General features: G+C 37.0%; 1 protein-coding gene across 1 annotated transcript in view; it reads left to right on the forward strand.

Moving 5' to 3' along the window:
- LRP1B (LDL receptor related protein 1B) overlaps positions 1–25,027 on the forward strand; it is a 1,653,255-nt gene that overhangs the window by 844,411 nt on the left and 783,817 nt on the right. The window contains exons 13-15 of the mRNA XM_075529151.1: positions 2,035–2,254; positions 4,736–4,925; positions 12,458–12,580. Coding sequence (XP_075385266.1) covers positions 2,035–2,254; positions 4,736–4,925; positions 12,458–12,580 — 533 coding nt within the window. The remainder of the gene's footprint in view (positions 1–2,034; positions 2,255–4,735; positions 4,926–12,457; positions 12,581–25,027) is intronic.

The following is a 25,027-nucleotide window of genomic DNA, read 5'->3' on the forward strand; positions in this document are numbered from 1 at the left end:
TTCCCCCTTCATTTAATATAATATATATATACACATACATATATACATATACACATATATACACATACATACACACATTTATATCTTTTTTTTTTTTTTGCATGATGCCTTATATCTGGTCCCTTGGGCACCTCGTGATCGCACTGGCCGGTGTGCTTCTTCCATGTGGGCTTATTTGTTTCTGAGCGAGATGGCTGCTTGTTCACCTTCAAGCCTTTAAGACCCCAGACACTATCTCTTTTGATAGCCGGGCACCATCAGCTTTCTTCACCACATTTGCTTGTGCACCCATTTGTCTTCAGCGATCCTATCATGGAGGTGTGCAGTCAATGATATGATTTTTTGTTCTTTGATGCCTGGTAACTGATCCCTTTGGGACCACTCGATCACACAGGCTGGTGTGTTCTTCCATGTGGACTTTGTTGCTTCTGAGCTAGATGGCCGCTTGTTTATCTTCAAGCCTTTAAGACCCCAGTCACTATCTCTTTTGATAGCCGGGCACCATCAGCTTTCTTCACCACATTTACTTGTTCACCCACTTTGGCTCCAGCCGTTGTGTCGGGAGAGTGAGCATCATAGAGTTCCAATTTAATAAAAGAAGGTATTCATGCATAGAGGGAGTGTTTGAGTAGAGGCCCAAGGTCCTTCCGCCACCTTAATACTTGACCTATAAATATCGACACAAAGATCTATTTCCCCAACCTCCTATATATATTTGCATGTACATGTCTTTGTCTGGACCTCCATGAATGCCCTTTGACTCCTAGCTCTTTCCTCCATCTCCCTTGACCTTCCTCCTGCCCTACTACCATGCTTCATCGCCACCTGGGCTAGAGTATACCTCTTCTCTAAGCAACCTTACCCTTGATCATTTCCCACCAGGCCTGCCACTCCCCCTTCTCTACCATTTGGGGTCCCATGTTTTTCCCTTGTCCCTGGGTTTGTTGTCTGGTTGTATACTGTTGCTTTGTGTTCCTCTGTCTAGTTTTCGTGCATGTTAGTGACTCCACAGGTCTGTCTGAATAGGACAGGCTGGATGAACTATCTGGATGAAAAACAACGGGACCGACAGTGGTGTTATCAAAAATTATTTAAAGCTTATAAAAGATAGGAGGTGGGGGTATAATAAACACTTCTCAGGGTCAACAGCTTATAAAAGCTTTGGGGCTTTATACAATTATATATATGGTGAATGAATCAAAACCTAAAACTTAGCTAATAATTTACATGACCCAAAAAAACCACATGTAGAGTGATTTAACCTTATTCATGAGGGATTTGGAGTATTAAAATAAAGGCCCCGTTTCTCATTGTTAGAGCTTACACATTTTTTTTAAGACAGATGCTTTTGTTTGAGGTAGAAATTAGAGCTCAAATTCTCAAGGTCAGTTAACCTCCCGTTATTCAACTTATTACAGCTAAATCATCTTCTGTGGGTTTTGGGATAATAATAAGCAGCAATAAAGCATAGATAATTTGCATCAGGGAAGACAAATTAGACCTAACCAAACAAACCCAGTATGGCTGTGCCCTTTAGAACAAGGTGATCCAATTATCTGTCTTTAAAAATTATAATTCATCTGAGATTAAAAAAGGCCCAGAGAAGATCATTAACTATTGCATGAGTTCTCATGTCAGTCAATCTGCTTTTTTAATCACATCATTGATTATGTTCTTTGTCAAATGAACAACATTTAAAACTAGTTAGTATTTCTTCAAAAAATTATCACATACCAGACTTAGTGTTAAGACCATAGAAAAGATGTATTTGACACTTACCATTCAGCTAATTGATGCATGGAACTAATAAGCATGCTGGGTTTGGAGTACTGTGTCCAAATGGACTGTCTTCAGTGGACAACATTTCACTTTCATCAGTAAGAAGCCCAAGCTGCCCACCTTCCAGCAGCAGGTCTGCACTTAGAAATCAACCTGTTATTATTTGGTACGTAGGTACCAAATCCGAGGGAAGTGCCTGTCTCTAAGGTGTGTGGCTTAAATATCATGTCTGTGTTCTTGTTTGTGACGCCCTAGTTGGATGTATTGGACAGACTGGGAAGAAGATGAAATCGATGACAGCGTGGGAAGGATTGAGAAGGCCTGGATGGATGGCTTCAATCGGCAGATTTTTGTGACTTCCAAGATGCTGTGGCCAAATGGTTTAACTCTGGACTTTCACACAAACACCTTATACTGGTGTGATGCCTATTACGATCACATTGAGAAAGTTTCCTTGAATGGCACTCACAGGAAGGTAAAAGACAAATGCTGCTGTTTGTAACCCACGGGCTTCTTCTTTCACAGAGTCTTGTTGTTTTGTGTTAAAAATACTTTTGAGTTTATTTTTACCCCTCTGAGGTGGCTGCCAATAGTCTCTGTGGGGTGGTGAAAGGAGGCTGAGCATTAAGTACTGCAGCTGGCACTTGCCTCCGGGAGCCCGGGCCTTGCTCACTGTGGTAGGCCAGGATCGGTGAGGTTTTAAAAAGAAGCTCCCAGGAAGGCTGATCTGTTTTTAAAATTCAGTTTTTCTACATTATTGAAGAGTTTGTTGTGACCAAGCAACTCAATTCAAGCCAACTATCTCTCATTTTCGCAGCTGAAACGTAGCATATTATAAAAGTGTGATGGATTGCAATGAATTTATTTGAATAAAGAATGTCACGATATTGAAATTGTAAACTCATCAGGGTGCGATGTAGCACCGATGAAGAATACAGCTTTCATCCATTTCCTGGATGCTTCCTCCCCCCCAACTACCATGATGCGAATTCTACCTTGCAAGTCTGGATAGAGCAGAGGTTTTACACTGGTGCAGATAGGAGCAGGAGGCACAGGGAATCCAGGGTGGATGATACCTTCAGGACCAGGGGTGTGAGGGGAGATACTGGGCGGGTAGAGGGTGAGTGGGTTGGAAAGAGGGAACTGAATACAAGGATATACGTGTGACCTCCTCCCTGGGAGATGGACGGACAACAGAAAAGGGGGTGAAGGGAGACGCCGGATAGGGCAAGATATGACAAAATAATAATTTATAAATTATCAAGGGCTCATGAGGGAGGGGGAAATGGGGAGGGAGTGGAAAAAAGAGGACTTGATACTAAGGGTTTAAGTGGAGAGCAAAGGCTTTGCAAATGATGAGGGCAAAGAATGTACAGATGTGTTTTATACAATTGTTGTATGTATGGATTGTGATAAGAGTGTATGAGTCCCTAATAAAATGTTTAAAAATAAATAAAATTAGAATAAAAAAGAAACCATATATTAAAAAAATAAATTGTAGCTCATGATAATAATGAACTGAACTTCAAATCGATTGCTTTGAGCAGATGCCAGCTTCCTTTTATTAAACTTTTTGGGGGTTCAGCATTTCAAAATGATTTTGAAATTCTTGGGCAAAGCTGATCATTGTGTGGCAAAGCCATATTTGTCAAAATAGATTCTCTGAGTGCTAGCTTACAATTAACCAAATGCATGTAGCAACATGAACTGACGGTCTCTAGTACTTAAGAAATAGCAAAGTACAATATTATAAAATATGAACATTCTCTCCCTGGCCTACACTTTTTGTTTCTTTGCAAACAGAGCGCTGCACCCTTGACCAAGCCTACCCATTATGAATTCTGTATGGAAATAATGCACTCTTCTTCTGTCCATTTCAACATTAGTTGACTATGTTGAACTATAACAGTGCTTTAAATATTTTCTCCAAATCAGTAAGACTAGTTGGCATTTAACCTAAAGCCACTTCCAATTGAGTGCTGAATAAATATGTGATTCATTTAAAGTTGTTGGCATGTAAAAATATTCATAACATTTTAAATCTAGCAAACTATAACCCTCATAGTGGTGAGAAAATTTGAAAAACAACAAATATTCAATTATTCAAAATGTGATCAATTGGCATGAAGAATTCAGATGTAAGATGCAAAAGTTGCAAGATGGAATTTATTATCTTAAATTACTTGGATAAACCTCTCAGCTCCCTAATATATAATGAAATGAATACAAAATTACTTTCCATATTATATGCAATATACATTTTCAAACTGTATCAATGGGTAGTAGTGAAAAGGCAGTATTGTTATTATTGAAAGTATTATTCTTTATTATGTTTAACAATCTGCAACATGAAAGGGGAACTTGAATATTAGAATAATTATATAGCATGATTGCTTCTTTAAACAACAATAGCAAAAACACATGACTGAAATGTAAATTGGTATATAAAATAAAAATTAATCCACGAAGCTCTTTTAGCTATACAGTGTAAGCAACATTTCTGTATTCAAACCTCAACCTCTCCCCATTTTCATCTCCTAGATGTCTTTAAATTTCTCTGGTCACATTGAATTTGGGCGATCCTTTTCCCTCAAAAGCCATTAGATGATGCTATATAATTTGACTAGTGCAAAATACATAAGAAGCTAATTTGATCTGTTTCTGCCCCAGGATTTCTAGGGTCCTGGAGTACCTTAAAGAAAAAGATAATTTAGACAGAGGGATTAAAAAATGGTCTAAAGAATATACTTATAACAGAAAAACTTATGGTTACATTTTAAAAATTCATTTTAATAGTTCATTTTTATGTTTAAAATAGACTGAAAGAAAATACAGGATGCCATAAGAATGATATCATTGTCCACTAAACTTTTAAAGCCATTGCTTTCTATAAAAATTTATGCCTTGAATAGTCAGCTCTTATTTCTCACGGTTGTTGGTTTTTTTTATTTCATAGGTTGTTTACAGTGGGAAAGAGTTGAACCACCCATTTGGACTGTCACATCACGGGAATTATGTGTTCTGGACTGATTATATGAACGGTTCCATTTTTCAATTAGATTTGGTATCCAGTAAGGTCACACTACTGAGACAGGAGAGACCGCCCCTGTTTGGGCTTCAGATTTACGATCCACGAAAACAACAAGGTACTGAATGTTATGTAAAATGGCCCTGGGTTACAAGCAGTAATGCAGTGCAATAATTACAAACAGGTTGACTTTTGAACGTCCTCGCTCAGTTTTATGATAAAAACGTGTAGTTCACTCCAAAGTCAATCAAATATTAGCTGTCATATGCTGGGTGAGAAACGCTCAGAATTATAATGAAATCAAGTTTAAAGATTTTTTTGACAAAATCTTCCATTTTCAAGCCTTTTTAAGTGAATAAATTATATATTATAAATTTAGGATCCTATTTTTGAAGAACAAATAGTATACATAGAGAAACTTCTTCAGAGGAAGATCATGAATAATGTGCTATGCGAGTAAAATTTCCTTCAGATTTATCATCTATTATATCATCCTGATTACTTTCTGTGTACATTAGTTGGGGGCGTCATTATTTTAGATGATATGCAAGTGAAATAATACATCATAATGTTAAATTTTTATGAAAATCGGGTACGACTGTTAGATGTTTTATCTTCATGATTTATTACTATTCACTTGGCCATCGACAAATAACCTGAGTTCAAACTTAAATACAGGTAGAGTCTGATTTACTGTGGAGTTCCATTCTGATGATTCTGTAAATTCTGAGTCAGTTCAATCCTTCCTATAAAAATATAGATTATTGCTCATTTATTAATAGTATCTTCTAAAAATGCTTATTGGCATATAGTTCACGTATGATACAACTCCATAGTTCAGTGACTTATCACATCAATAGTTCATACAGTGGTCACCACGATGAATGTCAGAGCATTTTCTTCTTCCGTGTACTCAGTGTGTTTAGCTCCCCATGTGCTCCCTCCTGCTCCAGCCATGCCCCCCCAAGAAATTATTAATGCAGTTACTGTCTCTATAGCCATCTCTCTCCTGGATTTATAGATACATTTTATTTGTATTTGGGTCTTGGAAACACTACAAGTAATTTTAAAAGTATACTTTAACATTATTTATAATGCATATTAGTTTTTTGTCAATTAGTACATCACATAAAATTAACCTTTGGCTAACGATGTACAGAAATTATAATTACTACATCTTTTATCTCTGATAACTTGCAGTGCTATCGATATGACTCCAAATGTTTTTAATTCAGAGACTATTTTCTAAAACTTCAGGAGAAATAATTCACAAATAAGATGCGCATGATTTAGACCACGCCGAAATGTCTTATATTTTACATTAATACTGTTTTCTAGCTGCAACGCTATCAAATTCTATACGTACTTACCCAGTAAAAGTACAAAATCGTGCATACATGATAAAACATTGCCAATAGAGTAGCCCTTAAACTCAAATTATCATGAAATAATATCAAATTAATATGTTTACAAGAGTGGGTAACCGGGTTAGACACATTGAGGCAATAATCCATGAGGTTACAGAACGCTGTATGCCATGCTTTTTCCTGTGTGTGGCATATGCGGGTTGTGCCTGCCATTTTTTATTGTAAATTAAGAGAAAGTTTATAGTTCACATCATCAGCTTTCAATTTAATTATTTACATCATGCATCAAATTTCTAATAGTTTACCCCTCACTCCCGGACCCCCCGCGTCCCCCACCAGTTTCTCTTCTCTCTTTTGTGGGTTGCTATTTCTTTTCACCTAAGTCAACATCTGTTAACTAGCTCAATGCTCTGTCTTCCCTCCCTTGTGCTCTTATCCACTCTTGGTAAACTCCAAAATCTATTCCCTCGGGTATGAGAGTCGTGAACTTGGACACCCTGCCTCTGTGACCTAAAATAGTGGTCTGAAGGATTCCATTTTTGTGGTTGACAGATTTCACTCTGCGTCATGTTCTCCGGGGCCATTCATGCCAGGAGGCTCTTCGTGGTGTCATCCTTTTTGAGAGATGTGTAGTATTCCACTGGTGCATTCACCAGAGAGTCTTTATCCATTGTTTTATTTATGGGAATTTGGGTTGTTTCCGGGTTCTTGCTATTGTGATTGCTGCTGTTATGCACATAGGTATGCATATACTGTGTTGATGTATGACTCTTCCTTCTTGAGATTATAATACTCAACAAAGGGATTGCCGGGGTACATATAAATCACTTATACTGATGTAATTAATAACACTAATAGCTACAGGAAAAATCAAGAAACAGAGGATTAAAAGTGAAAATTATTGTAACTCAATACATCACAAATTAGAGAATACTGGTACTTATCGGTTAAATTATATGATAAAGTTTCTTTATGAGTCCGCACAGTTACTTCCACTTTTGTTCTGAGCCCTCCTCATAGCAATCTAGGGTTTCAGTAAGTTTGAGTCTAATAAATTATACCCTTCACTCTGCACTTATGTTCTCAATTGGGAGTCATCAAGCAATAATAATTTTAGGTAAATCAAAAACACTACAGCAAAATCTCTCATTTGGGAGCTTCATTTTTTCCTTCTTTATACTAAATCACCACTCTGGAATTCAAAGGCAATTTTATAAGATGATATCAGTAAATAATACGAGAAGTAACAATCAACATAAAAATGCTTTTTGTAAATAATAAATAAATTATTTGGGGTGATGCAAGCTATACCTGTAGCGTGAACTGAAAAGCAGAGACTGAAGAAATGCTTGCTGTAATCCAAATGGACCCCATCCCCCGCAACTGCAGCATCACAGTTTGCCTACCCTAAACTGCTTAAGAGGTTGTAGAGATGACAAAATTTTATTATTTCCAATAAGATATTTTTTTCAGAATCACTGTTTACTCTGACTTCACAATCATTAGTTTCCTAAAGTTTATTGTGTTAATCAGTATACATTCCCATTTTAAATGACCATCCTCTTTGTAAATTGTTTCTCCTGAATATCATTGCTGAATTATCTCTCTCCAAAATTCAGGGTATTTTTTCTATCTTCATTTCCTTTAATCTTCTAATTAATTAAGTTGCTCAGTTAACAAGCATGTGAGAAATTGCCCCAACTTTTTGTTAAATGGGGTTGCATTTAAATCCAGGTCCTAAAATGTTCTGAAATATTAGATAAATTGTGAGTGACACAATTATTTTAAATTTATTGTTTTAAATTTTGATTATTCATGAAAAGATTAATTACATTTTATGTAAGTTTTCTATTTTTACAAAACATAATCCTGATGCATAGTTTATATCAGTTCCTTCTCCTTGCCATTTTTCAGTCAGGAAGCTTATGCTTTTAAAGCACCTTTCATATTAGCATTTCAATTAATCACGCAAAGGGGTGATGTATCACCGTCATGTATAACAAGGTCACCGTCATGTATAACAAGGTCACCGTCATGTATAACAAGGTCACAGCTCTGAAATATCTGGTACTTTGAAAGGTGGAAGCGATCACAGAACATCTCTGACGTATACCATGTTCTTTCTGACTTTCCTGGAAATAAAGTTGTGGGCGAGGTCGTCAAATGCAACAGCCCTGATTACAGACTTTCAAATGTGTTAGAAACCATTCTGTTTTCCTCTTACTAAGAAAATCTAGATACTTTTCATATTCTTAAGTGAAAATGATCAATTTTCTGGAATTTTCCACAGTTTTTATAGCTAAAGATTGATTAGTAATAAACTAGATCTTTTGGACAGAAAATACAATATGGAAAGAATGTCTCACCAACATATTTTATACTCAATCAATGGGCAATGAAGTTGGATAACCTTCTGAAGATTTAATATCATTTAATATTTTGATTTAATTAACTTGCTTATGAATTAACTCATGTTCAAATGTATATATATTATCTTACCATGCTATGTCTTTCTTTCATTGTTGCTTCTGTGTGCATCAGATGCTAATAAATATGTTTGGACATAGATATATACTGTTTGGTTAAACTGTTTTTCTAAGTGTACAGAGTAGTGATTAAATAGTAAATAAAATCCCTAAATGACACATATCACCATTTCTTTATGAATTGTAATAAATTAGTCTTCCTCACCAATGGACCTCATGTTCAGTGACCCTGCATGTCTTGGTGCATCCTGGCATGCTTCTGTGAGGCTGAGAGGTGTTAGCAGAGCTTCCAGATTAGATGGACTTGGAAGATGAGTTTTGCAACCTACTTATAAAAGCCACTGTTGAAAGAAAGCTCCATGGATCACAATGGTCTGATCCACAATTGACCTTGAAGATGGTCTAGGACCAAGGAGCATTCCATGATACATGACTGAATGGTAACTATTAACAAAATAACTCTGTCAGATCTCTTTCTCTCAGACGTAAGCTATATAGAAATACACGCATGAAGTCTTTGAATATTTGTGACGATAGCTAATTAACTAGCTAAATCTCCACCCTCCAGGAGCACCATGGAAAGTATTTGAGAACACTAATACTGTAACCAGTAAATCTTTTGGAATTTGTGTATGAAAAAATTGATCGGTTAACCAGATTCCTCCAGATCATAAAAAGACTATTCAAATTGCTTTATAATATACCATCTAAATCCAGGAAGATGTATCTACCTCTACCCCTATCCCTTCCCTTACCCTTTCCCCTGTCCTTACTCTACCCCTACCCCTACCCCACCACTTCCCCTGCACCTATGCTACCCCTACCCCTCCACTTCCCCTGCACCTATACTCCCACTTCCCCACCACTTCCCTACCCAACCACTTCCCCTGCACCTATACTACCACTTCCACACCACTTCCCCTGCACCTACACTACCACTTCCCCACCACTTTCCTACCCCCCCCCCACTTCCCCTGCACCTATACTACCACTTCCCCTGCACCTACACTACCACTTCCCCACCACTCCCCTTGCACCTATACTACCACTTCCCCACCACTTCCCCTGTACCTATACTACCACTTCCCCACCACTTCCCCACCCCACCACTTCCCCTGTACCTATACTATATGAGCCCTGGGAGCTTAATGAGTCATGAGTCGGGCTGCCAACGACATGGTCGGCAGTTTGAAACCACCTGCTATTCTTCAAGAGAAAGATGGAGTTTTCTACTCACTTAATCGCTGAAATCGTGGAGGCAGTTTTACCCTGTCCTACGGGGCTGCTACAAGTCGGCATGGACTCGATGGGAATGATTTTGCTTTTCTTATTCTAACAATAAATCACCAGGAGTTTAGAGCTGAAATAGTTTCCTCATATGCTATTTTACATTTTTGAATAATGCTAGTGTATTTTTAGATACTTCATTATCATATACATTGAGAATGGTAAGAATGGTAATGTCAGTGAATTAAAGAATAAGCTATTTAGCATATATTTCCACATGAATATATATCCTTATATATTATTTCCAATAATTCCTTATCTGTTTTTATTTTAAATTTATCACATAGTTCTTAAAATGTGTCTATTCTATTAACACTAGTTTTCCAGAAAATGACTTTTATTAAAATGTTGAATTTCTATTCAATCTGATTATACTGAAGACATGATCATTCAGTAGAGTATTAAATTTTTATTCCTTGGTCATGAGAAAAATACTGTGCTATCAAGCTGCTTCAAAATTTGAGCATTTCTCTTGAAAATACCTGAGCTAAGTTTAATAATCTTCGGAGTTCAGAAGTTAGTGATATGTCTCAAATTAGTCACTTCATTTGTTTTCAAGAATCGTGTATTTTCTATAATAAAATTATTGCACAGAATAGTGCAAATTCAATACCCTTATCGGAAGAATTTTGACCATTGTTTCTGACCTTCCAGTACACGATAATAACCTGTGAGAATAAATATTTTTGCATGCAACATCTGTTAGTTTGGGTTTCTTTGTTTGTTTCTTCTCTATGTTGTATGTGGAGCCAATGAGGGCCGCAGTAGAATACACTTACCTGTCATTTCAGTCACGTTTGACATTTAACACTTTGCCTGACAACATTACATTAACCATTTTATTTTAATTCTACTATAACCAAAAGTCTTTCATTTTTAAGATTTAAGCAAGATCTTCAAATAATTTAATGATATCATATGAAGATATCACAGTGTTTCAACATGACCGTGGCCTTGCACTGGCCGCGGGCTGCTCGTGCTGGTAGGTTTGATGTGCACGGGTACGCCTGCGCGCATCCATAGGGAGACCCGTCTTTCCTGCTTCTCAACTAGCGGCGATAACGGGCACCAAAATGGTGATCACCTACGATTTACAAAACTTTTGCATTTCCCTTATAAAACGTAATTCTAGCCGTCTCCAAGTTTTACGTAATTTAATCTGAGTCTAGAAGGTGTTTCACATGTGTATTAGCCTATGATCTTTGAAAATGTCTGCCCATGCCCACCGCATCACTGTTCTTCGTGACTCATCATTGCTCCTGTTGCTAAGAGTCAATGGGACCAGCCTTAGATTCCGGCATGCTGTGCAGTTGTGTCCTAGTGCTACCAAACTGCTCATTTCTAAACCTCCCTAGACATCCGTGTTCCACGGAGGCCTGAGTGTTGACATGTCAACATATGACGTATACAATACAACATTCTTTCTCTTTCTGTTCCCTCATAGTCCTCTATGACAATCTCTCTCTCTCTCTCTCTCTCTCTCTCTCTCTCTCTTTCCCTTTCTCTCTCTCCCTCTTTCTCTCTTTTTCCTTTCTCTCTCTTTTCTCCTCTCTCCTGAAAAACATCTTTGTCTTCTTCAACATGCATATTTATTCCTCTTATTATCCATGACCTATTGCCTGCAAATAGATTCCCTCTAGGCAACCTCTAAGCAGATAAGCAGCAGTTCAGTATGTTGAGCAGTCTAGCTGCTCTGCAAGAAGTTCTGGGGTGGAGTGGTTGTGCTATGATATGCATGCTCTGTTGTTTGAAGTCACCAGCCAAAAGAATGGGCTTTCTACTCCTGTCAACAGCCCAGCTTCAGAAACCCACTGGGGCCACCATGCGTCAGCATTGACCATGGCAGTGAGAGAGACAGCTGCTCAGCAGGAAAACAGAGGAGGCATCTGCTTCCGGGAAGCTTTGCAGTTCTAAGCTGCCCCGTAAGATCATTGAGTTGCAATCTACGCAACAGCAGTGGTTTGGTTGTTATTGTTATTTTGCTGTTAGTTTTTTAAAATGTTTTTCTTTATATGAAATTCAGGATAAGTAGTTCTATAGAGAGAGTCGTTGGACTAATAGTTCCTTGCGAGTGTGGCAAGAGAGGCGGGGGGCAAGGGCGGGAAACCAATAATGACAAGTTCAAGATTGAATAAAATGGTCTCAAACTGACTGCGGTGATGATTGTACACTCTCCCTGATGTAATTGAACGATTGATTTGTATGATATGTGAATTGTAAACCAAAAAACCTGTTGGGGGGATTTCAAATATTGAAAAATTATAATTTCAGACATATCCAAATCTATTTAGCATTCCACTCACACTCTGACTCTATCATCGAGCACATTGTATATATGTGTATATTACATATGAATGCAATTGTTAGCATCTAGTTGACTGTGGTTTACAGTAATCTAGACAGATACATATTTATGATTGAAATAACTGAAAAAAAGAAAATGAACCTGAAGTACTAAAGTTTGAATGGTATTGCAGTTCCCTTACCCATTTGCTTGCCTCTTCTTGCAGGTGACAACATGTGCAGAGGAAATAATGGCGGATGCAGTACCCTCTGCTTGGCCATTCCAGGAGGCAGAGTGTGTGCTTGTGCGGATAATCAACTTTTGGACGAAAATGGAACAACTTGCACTTGTAAGTTTCTTTTTTGTTGTTGTTTAACGTATTATTTGTAAGTTACCCCATATACATGAGAAGTAGATGAATCCAAAAGAATTAAAAATAAAAATTGGAAAGAGAAATTTAGATAATTACTTTGACATAATAATTCCTAGATTGCAAATAATTAACTTGTGATTGGCAGATAGGTGTAACAGTGAAGTGTTCAGAATATTCTGTCATGATTTATACTTTAGTAAAAAACAATTAGGTACAGATACTTTGACCCTGAAGGAAATGATAGCAACAATTTTATGCTTATATAACCTGCTATACATAGGATTCAAAATGATTTTACCTTGTATCATTAAATAAGTGTATATATATTTTTCATCATTTATAATGCTTGATTGTGCTGAAGAAGAAAAGATAAATAAATAGAATAAATGGACTTCAACATCTGTAAAATTTTACTTGTCGTAAATCAATGGAATAAGACATTACAATACTGATTACTAAGTTGCAACATTTGAGAACTATATAATATTTATATATACTTTAAATATATCATATTTTCTATATTCAAAATAACTGATATCATAGTACATTATTATTTTATTAGTGATAATTATGAAGAAAATAGAGAACATTTATCAGACATATATTATGTGTGTGGCATTTTATAATAAATTGCCATGCTTTTTCATTAATCCTTTCATCAATAAACATATCAGAAATATATTTTTACTATCTCATTTTATTATTCAAAATTGTGAGTTAATTATTTTTCAAAGTTGTGATCTTTGAAAAGTGGAATAGTCAGTATTTATTTCTTAAATTATTGTATTGTGACAACTGAATGCACAACCCTTATCCCATAATATAGTTTAATGGTAATATACCATGAACACTTACTTTGAATCATCAAACGGCAACTCTCTTCCCTACAGAAAAATCATTGGCACTTCAAGTTACTTTGTTAATCAATTTTCTTTGTAGAATTTGTGAATATCATGGTTAGTGTTACTAAATACTCTTATTCTTAAGCTACATGATTCCTTTTGCTCATTGATTAATTTTCATTGGTGTGTAAGGGAAATGGGTATGACTTGAAGTGACTTCTTAAAGAGCATTTTACTGAAAAACATTGTTGCATTTTGTAGATTCCAAGTATGCTTCTTTTATATTTAAACATGAATGGCAATAATGTTAAATCTTGGCTCAATCAAGCAAAATTATTTCTCAAAATTCTAGAACCATTGTTTACTTCCATTCTGTAAAAATATGTTATCTTAGCATTAAAAAAAATGTGACTTCTACCTATCTGACCAAGGTTTTACTTTTTTTTAGAGGGGAGCTGTTTTAATAATTGTCCACAAATAATTTCTTTATGAAAATATATATTCACAGCTATTCTTTCTTCTAATCATCAGATAAATCTTTGCTTTTGGTTGTTCAAAATGAAACATTTGTCATTCTTATTGTCATTTATTTTTTTACCAGAAAAGTTATTAAAATGTATAGTCTTCCTTTAAGCATTGCCTTAAAAAATATAAATGTCTAGTTGCTTGCCTTAGGATTTTGGGTCTTTTAAATGAAAATGTACAGTTTATTTGCATATTTGTTCGCCTACTCCTCAATCTGCACCAGGGATTTGTCAAAACTGTATTTAATTGCTAAAACGGAATAAATGCATAGCTGACGAATCGGCATTTTCAATAGCGTGTGCTCCCACACGTACATATGTGCACAAATAGAACTCACTTAGATTTCTATCATGCCTCATCTCGGTTTTATTTGTTTCTTTTCTTTTGTTTATCTTTCAATCCCTCACACTCCCACTACTCAAATACCCCTCTCAAGATCACAGTGTAGGAGGCAACTCCTTTTCTGCTTGGGACAGACCTTACATTCAGTGTGCGAGGAGAACAGGGGCGCTCTTCCGACTGAAAGCTGAACAGCCTTTTGTGATTTTCAGTGACAACATTTACAGGATGATGATTCAGACTTTATATCGACGCATAGTTGCCACGAAAAAATATCTGCATTTTCTTAAAATAGTGTCAAGAGAGTGGTCAAGCGATGTAACTCCCAAGATTCTGATGAGGTTTCTTAAGCAGTTGGTGGGAGCACTGTTCATCAGTCACTAATCTCTCAGGAGTCCTGGTGATGTCAGGGGTGTACACTGAGCTGCTACCTGCCAGGTCAGCAGTCGGAAACCACCAGGACCTTTGCAGGAGAAGGATGGCCTTTGCTGTTCCCAAGAGGAGCGACAGTCTCAGAAACCCACAGGGGACGCTCTCCCCTGCCCCATAGAGTTGCTATAGCTCAAAAGCTATGTGAGGGCAGTGAGTGAGTGATTGTTCTCTATACGGCATTTTAAGCGAGAGATTTTCTCAGCAGTTTTACATTTTTAATTATGTGGATCATAATTATGCGGATGATGACCTTGCAATTATTTTTCCTACTTTCATCATTGCTATGCACCATAAAAGCTTGTGTACTTCTTTTGTGTCAATATATCCATATCCATACCTACAAAAATAGACTCATGGAGAAAAGCCAATTCTAAAAATGAAAATAAATAAAACTGATGATAAATAAAATATCAAATATAAAATGAACTGAAATAAGCAGAATTAAGGGCAAAAATACAAATATAAAGAAACTATATAAAGTACAAATAAAAAGAAAAGAAAATGTTGTCAAGAGTCCATTATAACTTCAGTAAATCCTTACTGTGGGCATTGACTTCTCATTTTCACCTACAGTCTTCCTGCCTCCAATAAAATGACAATAGATAATAACAACGAATGATTGCTTGATTATGACACAATCTGTCATTTTTTTGCTTGCATGGAAATATTGCTACTAAGGTTCTGGTTCATATGTGCACAGGTGTATTCCAAACAAAATATTTTTTTAAACATGAGTGATCCAGACACGCTTTCTCAGTGATACACGTATGAGAGTCTCTTTAGGTGCCTTCCCAATAATACATTCAACGAAAATAATTTACACTGAGGTTCATCTTGTTTCCTTTCTCTTTCTTTCCTATCAGACAATATAGCTCACATTCCAGAAGACGAGCAAGGTCTGTCCAACATACATTTCATTGGAAAACCGTATCCCTTCTACCCTACAGCTCCCGCTACTACCCTTTGAAATGTCTTTTTTACAAAATTCCCCAGATTCAAAGCCTATGGAAACAGCACAGTTTGAGACCTTCAAGGATGCCAAAATGGCATAGTACAAATCAAAGAGTGCAGGATTCTTCAGGAAAGCATTTAAACAATGGGAACACTGCTTTTAGAAATACATAGACATAGGAAGAGGTTTCATCAAGAAACTATAGCTTCACATTTACATATCTCTGTTTAATAAGGGTTTTATGATTTTTTTAACCATATGATCTCGACTCTCGGGTGGAAATCATGATTTCATTGTCATTGAAATATAGACTGGAAGGTCCATGGTGGTGTCACACAGGTGCCTCTTCTAGTTTGGAGGACTCAGCAGGAGCAGAGCAAGAGGCTTTCACTCGTAATACCGGAAGTGACACATTTCATACCGTTTTTGTGTGTGTTTTTTTTATGGGGGGGTTGTTTGTTTGTTTCTCACCAAAAAAATGGTATGAGTTCCCTTACTTGCAACTAAATGCTACTGCTCAGAATTCCATTAGCTGCTCTCTTATGTAGTTCATTTGCAAATGTCCTTTTGCTTTATTGCACTTGCTGTTAACTTTAGCCAAATGTTCCTGATCCAAGGTGGCCCATGCACAAGGGAATGCAAAGCTGCCAGGCCAGTGGCATTCCATGTAACTAGTTCATTTCAAACCTCTATGATCTTGGTGGATTTGACAGGCTCGTTTTTGAAAGTAAATTATTAACCCTTTCTACCTGGCTCAGCTTGGTCTGCAAGTCACACTGAAAGCTGTTCAGCATGACACTGATGGACAAATGGGACTGGCCGTGAGATGTTGGTTATTTTAACAAGTCTGTCCTTCACATGCATTTTACAGGATTTCACCTCTACTCAAGTTTGAAGTTGCAAAAGAATAAATTTACTTAAGCAATGCATATATTACTTATATTAGTAGTGACCTGGTCACTATATCACACTCCAAGTATGGGTATTAAGTGCTTTTTTTTTTCCCAGTAAAGACAACCAGTCTCTCATCCTTTTGTCTTTTGATCTTTCGTCCCACACATTATATAGTTTTTCCTTCATTGTCATAGCACCAAATAAAACAAACAAAATCTATTCACTAGTTTCTTGGAAGCCACTCGTAGTTATTGTAAAAAGGAACTCTGTCCCAGAGTACGCTCTTGCAATTATTCAGACTGACAGGCTGAACTGTGAAAAAAGCATGAGAACATATGAAGTATTTACTTTTAAGTAACCCTGGCTATCACTAACTATCTCTGTATAAATAAAAGTTGGGGTGATTTTTTTCCTAATAAAGCCATGCTATACTGAACTAGCTGCTGTTCTAAAACGCACTATCATAGTTGTACAAATGTGATCAAAGTTTAGAGGGCTTTTTGATCTCAGATAATTGGTCTCTTGCTAATATCAATGATTCAGATGAGGCAAACTGAATTCAATAAAGGGGCACAATAAATACCATTTATCTAAATTTGTTCAACTAAACAATGCCACATGTTTGTGCCACTTTTGGCAAGATTGATAGCACGATAGATTATAATCATATAAACTTGGTGTCAACTGGGTTAGCAGGGTAATAGGAGACTCTCAGGAAAACAAAGAGATATATTGAAACCAATGAGGAACGATTCTCTTGATTTTCATTGTTTCCATTCAATTGACATAAAATGAACAGAAACTCATTGACAGATGGTCAGGCCAGGACTGAACAGCAAGGATTCCTTCAAAGTGAGCTAGCAATGAAAGACTGGGCCAGCAGAAGCGTGCGTGCAGTAGAACAATATTGGAATGCTACTTGCTTAAGGATGGCTTCTAATGCTTTGATTGGAAGGGTCCCAGAATGAGAGTAGGACGGATTCTGCGTCTTTGTAAATCTTGTGTGCCATGGTTAAACCCTCTCATGAGAAACGGGGTCTCATGTACATAGTAACTGGAACTTTATTTCCAAGTACATCACAAGCAAATCGACCGATTGCTCAGTGAGTTTTGTATTTATTTGACTTCTTTGTCGAAAAGAAGAAAAATCACAAACAAATAAATGGGCAGGTGAGCACCTGGACAATCCTAGGAATGTATGTTGGGCTCCAAAGGAGTGATAGTCGCTATGGAAACCCTAACAAACAATAAGAAAAGCAGCAGGATCATTTGTCTGGAATAATGAGGCAGTGATTCCAGAAGGACATCTTTGGGAGCCTGACAAAAATATATCGAATTTTTTTTAATGTGCCTTCCTCACAAGAGAGCAACATAAGCATTTCAGAAACATGGGTTTGCATTGCACACTTATGTGTCAGAGGTACTCTGTGACCTCTTCACCCCCTGAGACACTAAATGTCTTCCTCTGTCAGAAACACTGCTCCGCTGTGGCCGAGCCGTTGATCTGCTCGGCGGTGACAAGCCTTATGTTGTAAGATATGTGCAATAAAATGTGTAGTAAAAAGTTTAAGACACTGGAATGTTAGAAGCCCCATCCAGATTAATATTTATGTCCTCTGTGGGAAAGAACTCACAGAGATTATATACAACTTAGGGCGGCTACCCAGAAGATCAGTCTATTGAGTGAGAGGTCACCTTGCTGTGCTCTAAAGAAGAAAACTCAGAACACAGGGAAACATCTTTCACACGGTCTTCTTGTAGAGTCGAGCTCACTTCAGGGCACCTAATCAACCGCAGCTTCAAATTTTCCATGAGATTCTTTTCTCACCCTGCTCAAGTAAAGAAACACTAAATAAGATAGAAATTCAAAAAGGCAAAAGAAAAAGAAGTAATATCTTAAACATAAATGTCACAAATTGAGACATTTAGGGCAATAGAAAAATGAGGAAGCATAATTATTAGAGTCTATAGTAAGATATCATAAAAACAAGTAAAGAGGAAATTGTTAAGAATAATTCACCGCAGCGTGTTGAAGAGAGAAATGGCAAAGTGCTGAGCCTTGACCCCACACAGGCACCATAGTGTATTATGTTAAACTATAGGGCGTGGATTGTGTCCATCTGCTGAGCTTAGCGGTAACTGTGACGTGTTCTACAGACTCAGTAGAGTTAGTAGTATTAGTGGTGTCTCTTCCTTAACTTCAATAAACTTCACGACCAGGAGGAATTCCAGTACTCTTTGCCGAAGAAAAAGAAGTGATGAGAATTTCCTTTTGCAATATTTTAGCGTGAACAATGAGTTGACCTTCAGAACTCGGTGCTTTCACAGCAAACATTTAGGGTTTTCCTCTATCTATATGAGAATTTATTATGTTTTTTTATTTTTTTAGCCAGCCACAGCATGATTCATTTTGTTTTGTTTTAGAGTTAGTTAAAATTTAAAAGTATATTTACTTTTTCAGGTTTTTTTTGAGTGATCATGTAATACTATTTTTATTAGAATTTTCTTTGGTGTCAGGGGAAGCCTGCCCTTAACACATCATTACGGGTGTGGTAGGTTCAATTGTATAGTGATAATAAGTAGAGATCATAGTAAAGTTATAGAGAGCATGAGAGATAGAAGTATTGAAATAAATGGAGTCAGACACTTCATAGTAGCATGCTCACCTCGGCCCGGCTTGGTGGTTCACATGGAGGGAGAGAGAGAATCTTTAATGCCAGCCCAGGCTTTTATCTTCTCTGGAGACATGCAATCCCCCTAATTACAGGTGAGGACATAAGTCACAGGAAGGGCTGTGCTACAGGTAATACAGTAATGAGAGGGGGTGGTCTAGGGACGTACACGCAATAGGAAGAGGAGGGATTGGGGGCATACATGTGACAGATGGGCATATCCTAGATTTAGGATGGCAGCCTAACCTTGGTCATCCTGGGGCAGGTTTGACTTCTCTGGGGTCTCCTACAAGGAAACAGACAACTACTATCCTTATCAGAAGGGAGTGAGCCCTCCTTGTTGTGGGATAAACAGTGGTGACTGCTTGCTCTAGATGGCTGATAGCTCTCAGGGAGAATAACCCCTGGCCTACTTCTGATGACCTCCAAGTGTATAGTCATTCGCAAGCAGCTAAGTTTGGCATATATTTGGGGGAGACAGCTTGGGAGAAATCCTTCTGTTTCCCACACCTTGGTAGTAGAATGACAAGATTCCCTTAAGTTTTCAAATTCATAAAGCAAAGCACAGTCTGAAGGAATGCAGTTGATTCCAGGTCTTATCAATATCCTTAAAGCAACTTTTGAACAGCCCATTCAACATAGGTTCATGCTAGAACAGATTCACACCCATGAGGTGACCAGATGCTATCTCTATTTCTCTCTCTCTCTCTCTCTCTCTCTCTCTCTTCTTTTAATTACATAGGGGAATTTGAAATTTGGGAGAAAACCCTTTCCAAATCTTTCTATTTAGTTATACATCCTTTTTTATGTCCCTTAAATTAAACTAATTTCTTCCATGTTCTTAAAAAAATCGAGGCCATTGAATTTATTCTAATTCATAGGGACCATATAGGACGGAGCAGAATGGTTTCTCTGGGGGTTGGGATGCTATAAATCTTTACAGGAGCATAAATACTCATCTCTCTTCCTTAAAGTGAGTCGCCTAGGACTGCTTGAACCGATGGAAGTGATACTGTTCTTCTGAAGGACCGAATTGTTCAATTGTGTGCTGTTATTGTTATTAGGTGCTGTTGAGTCAGTTCGGACTACAGGGGACCCTAAGTACAAGAAAGCAGACCACCACCTGCTTCTGTAGCCTCCTCGCAGCCATTGTCATGTTTGAGCCACTGTGTCAAGATGTCTCATTTGACACTATTCTTTCTCACCTCTACTTCACCAAACATTATGTCCGTCTCCAAGAAGTGGTCCCTCCTGATGCCATGTGGAAAGCATATGAGATGAAGTCTTGCCACGCTCACTTCTAATTATCATTCAGGTTGTACTTCATCCAGCAGTCTGTGCTATACTTATTATTTTCCACAACAATAATTCGAAAGCGTCTATTCACCTTCCATCTACTTTATTCATTGCCTAGCCTTCATATGCATAAGAAGTGATTGAAAAGACCATGACTTGAGTCAGGGCAACTTTAGTCTTCAAAAAACCATCTTTGCTTTTTAACTCTTTAAAGATATTATTTGCAGCGGATTTTCCCACTGCTTCTGCCTTTGGGATTCCCGTATGTGACTTCCATGATCATTGATTGTGGATCGAAAGTACAATGGAGGTCGTTCCTGTGTTTATTGCAATGTTATTTGTTGGTCCAACTTTGAGCACTATTTCCCCTTATTTGGCGGTGCAATCTATACTGAAGACTGTATGTAGTCTTTATCTTCCTCCAGACATGCTTCAGGTTCTTTTTGCTTTCAGCAAGGCAAGTTGTGTCATTGGCAGGATGCAGGTTGTTAATGCGCCTCCTTGTCATCTTGACATCAAAGCATCCTTAGAGGACTGTTTCTCAGAGCATGTCTTCATCATACTGATGGAGGAAGTCTGGTGAGAGCGTACAGTCTCGACACACATATTTTCTATGTTTAAACTATTCACTCTCTCTTTGTTCTGTTCAAATGATTCCCTTAAGCATTCTGGGATTCCTATTCTTCAAATTTACCCACAATTTACTATGATCCATACAGTGGAATGCCTTTACATAATCAATGAAACACATGTAAACATTTCTTTTCTGGTGTACTCTGATTTCAGCAAAGATCTATTTGATATCAACAAATAGATTCCTCTTTCTACAAGCTCTATATGATTCTTGCTTGAATTTCTGCATCTCCCTGGTACAAATTATGTTCAGGAAAATTTTACTTATATGTGATATTAAATATGTTGTTCTCTTATCATCTTTAATTTCACTTTTTAGGTGAAAAAAGACATTTTCAGGTCTTCTATTTCATCATTTCTTTTGCTTTAGCTGTCTACATTAAGACGAAGTCCAGCATTTCCTCTAGTATTCATTTAATTATTTTCCTCATTTCTTCTATTTTTAATATCCTTTTTTGTTTCTTTGTGTATGATATCTTTGATATCATCTCATACTCCATCTGATCTTCAGTCGTGCATTCAATGCATCAAATCTATTCTTGAGTTGATGAATAAATTTCTAAGTTCACCTGGTATATACTCAAGTTAATCATTAGACTATTATAGACTTGCTTTTGTTAAATTTAAACTTTATCTTGAATATGGCAGGTGGATAATCTCCATTGTCATTTCTACCATGAAAGCCATAGTTACCAAATGCTGGCACTTCTTCTTTGTTTCCAAATTTTATATACAAATCACCTGCTGTCAGCATTTGGAAACTATGGCCTACAGACAGGAATATTCATCAGGGTAAATCGTAACATGTCTTTTTTAAATGATGAATCTAACACAATTTCTTGTCCATGTGTCTTTCCTTGCATAGGACCTGAAGACAGTGTGATTTAATATGACCAATATGAGTCAATTACACTTAATTAGTGCCTAATAAGTTCATGTTTGCATTACATTTTGATGACTCTACTTCCACATTTTGGGGATTTTGACTGCACATCCCCAATATTAAAAAGGTGTTTGTATGGTTCCTCTTGTTGAGGCATGCCAAAGCAGCCAATGAAGGGCAAGAAGGTTTTGTTCCATCGACCCCTAGTCATGCCTTTCAATCTCAATCTCATCTTCCGGCACTACGTGAGATCATATTCTGTGTTAAAAGAAAGCTCTTACATGGCCAGTCCCTCAGAAAGGGGCTCTGCTGAAGCATATTGACTACAGATGATGACCCGGTTGATGTTTGAAGTACCAGTAGTATAACTGCCTTCATCCCGGTAACATGCAGGCTACCACAGGATGACAAACTCATAGACCACTGGCTGTCTTGCGGTCACAATGGCTATGATGAAGCATCGTCTATCTTTGTTGGTTTCAGCAGGTTAATTCACAGATAGTTTTGAACATTTACCATCTGCCAGGTTCTGGCCTCAACATTGGTATTCCTATATTCAAGAATCTCCTCCAGTAGACACCTTTTAAAATGACTCATACAAAGTAATTAAAATATAAATTCTTTGTAAATGTTGGTGCATGGCGTACAGAGGATGTGAATGTTTATTGTATGAGCCATTTGCTTTCGTCATCTGAGTGACTCTCACCAGTGTTGCTGGGCTTTCTGGAAGTGGGCCAGCTTGCTGTGGCCGCCCTTGAGGCCAAAGAATTAATTCCACTGGGTTCTGTCAAAGCTGGGAACAGGACAGTACTTTTAAACTACAAAAATTGTCCTCTCATGTATATTATCACCTTTGTTTCTTTTCAAGGTTTCTGGGTCATTGCTAGCTCAAATATACCATCTTCTACTAACCTGATTTGGAACAAACTTGATTATCAGCAATACTCATAAGCTTTCTTTGTAACATAAGACTGATTGTATCATGAGACTTGGGTTATGGCTGGATTCCACTGATTCCTGCTTGGGGAGCCTTGGAAACCAGACATAGAAACTTAGAATTCTTTTTTGAAAAACTATTTTATCAAAATTGGTGAGAGTCCTGAGATTTTTACTCTACTTGTACAGTAACAAAATTACATGACCATGTTTCATACATCCTCATAAAAATCATGAGATTCCAGACATAAAGGACATTTTGACTCACATGTCAGCAGGCAGCATGAGTTTCATGTTTTCAGTGGTACCTCTTACATCACCAATTTCTCTGAAGGCAGTGTAGAAACAGCTCCAGGTAGATTTTATACACATAATAAGGCCATATTACAAATGAAGAACGTCAAGTTTAGGGAAAACCTAAGGATCTGTAAATAAATCCATTCAATCTTTGAAAATCTGTATGCCAGATTCTGGAGGGAAATATTATCTTTACTTTACTGACCAAGAAACAAATCTGCTCTCTGATCCAAAGAGAGCTACTGTATTTTCCAAGAATGTTAACTCTACAAACATCTTTTAAAAATTAGTCCAGGGCAAAAACATATATAAAATGTGCAGAAATAGCATGGAAAATTTCCTCCTGCCAAATATATTTCAAGATGTAGAATAAATATAGACAAACTATAAAAAATGCAAATAGTAATTATGTATTACATTAAATCTGTTAATGCAGATGTAGGTGATACCTATATATTGTGAAATTCATATACATTAATGGCATTGATAGAGATTAATGTCAAAAGCTGTAAATATAAAAGATAAAATTACCTCAGGAAGTGAGGTCAAATGGTTATCAACAATTGTGCATAACCTGCTATGAAAAGTGAAAAGGAATTTTAGACATTGTCATCATCATTTTATCAAATCGCCCCTTAATATTAGAGAGCATGGTTTTAAAAATAGCCATTTCTCAAGATGTATGGATCCCATGTCTGAAACCAAGTTTGAATGTTCTGCCTATTTGCATCCATTCCATTATGATAAAATATTACCTTGAAAATATTTGAACTCTATATCGACATAAAAACCTTACTTTTTAACTGGATGGCTTTAAGTCATTTAATTTTAAATTATCAGTAGCCTTAGATACCTTTTCCTTTTTTAGAAACCTCATTCTTTCATTGTAATCATTCAGACACAAGGAAAACTTACTGTACAAGGATTCCTGTGATTAAAATGGCCTTAAGAAAGCCACATTTTGGGAACAGTTGGGATTATTATGAGAGGAAAACCAATGGAATCTTGGGTTTTGGAATCCTCAAACAAGGAAAACACCGGCATTCCTTACCATATTTAAATGAACATATAAAGAAAGAATAGTAATTCAAAATAGTGGGTTCAAGGTGAAGTTCCTGACAATAAAGAGTTCGTCTTGGAAACTCGAAAGGGATTGTCATCTGCTCTGTAGGGTTACGATGAGTCAGAACTGAGTTGACAGCAGAAATTAAGTATGGAAAGACTATAGAACACCTGAAAGATGAATTTAAGTTAGAGAAAGATGATTGTGATTATATCATATCAGGTTCTTGTCTAAGTAGAATATTTTGTTAATTCAGGGAGAATGTTGCTCATCGGGCTTGTTAATAACAGATGAAAAGGTAGCAAACCTCTACATATTAACTGCCCAGCTCCAAGCTGAGAATAGATAGCGCCAAAGAAGAAGAAAAGTACTGCCTTTTAAAAATTTTGCTAAATGATTTTTATGACCATTATAGTTCATTATTAAGTGTGTTTGCATACAATAATTTGTTTAAAAGTATCTGTAATGATTAGTCTTTCAGAATTGAAGGCCAGTGCAAGGAAGCCCCTTGAGTCTCCACTTTTAACCACAGTCGATTGCAGCCAGAAGAAAAGGGCCACCAATCATGCTCCTGAGAGAAACACGAGGCTGCGTTTAATCCAGACTTCTGTGTGTGAAAACGATATATTTAGTCAGTCGAATGGGTGGACCCGAGGCAA

The sequence above is a fragment of the Tenrec ecaudatus genome, chromosome 13, assembly GCF_050624435.1.
Source record: "Tenrec ecaudatus isolate mTenEca1 chromosome 13, mTenEca1.hap1, whole genome shotgun sequence".
NCBI lineage: Eukaryota > Metazoa > Chordata > Mammalia > Afrosoricida > Tenrecidae > Tenrec > Tenrec ecaudatus.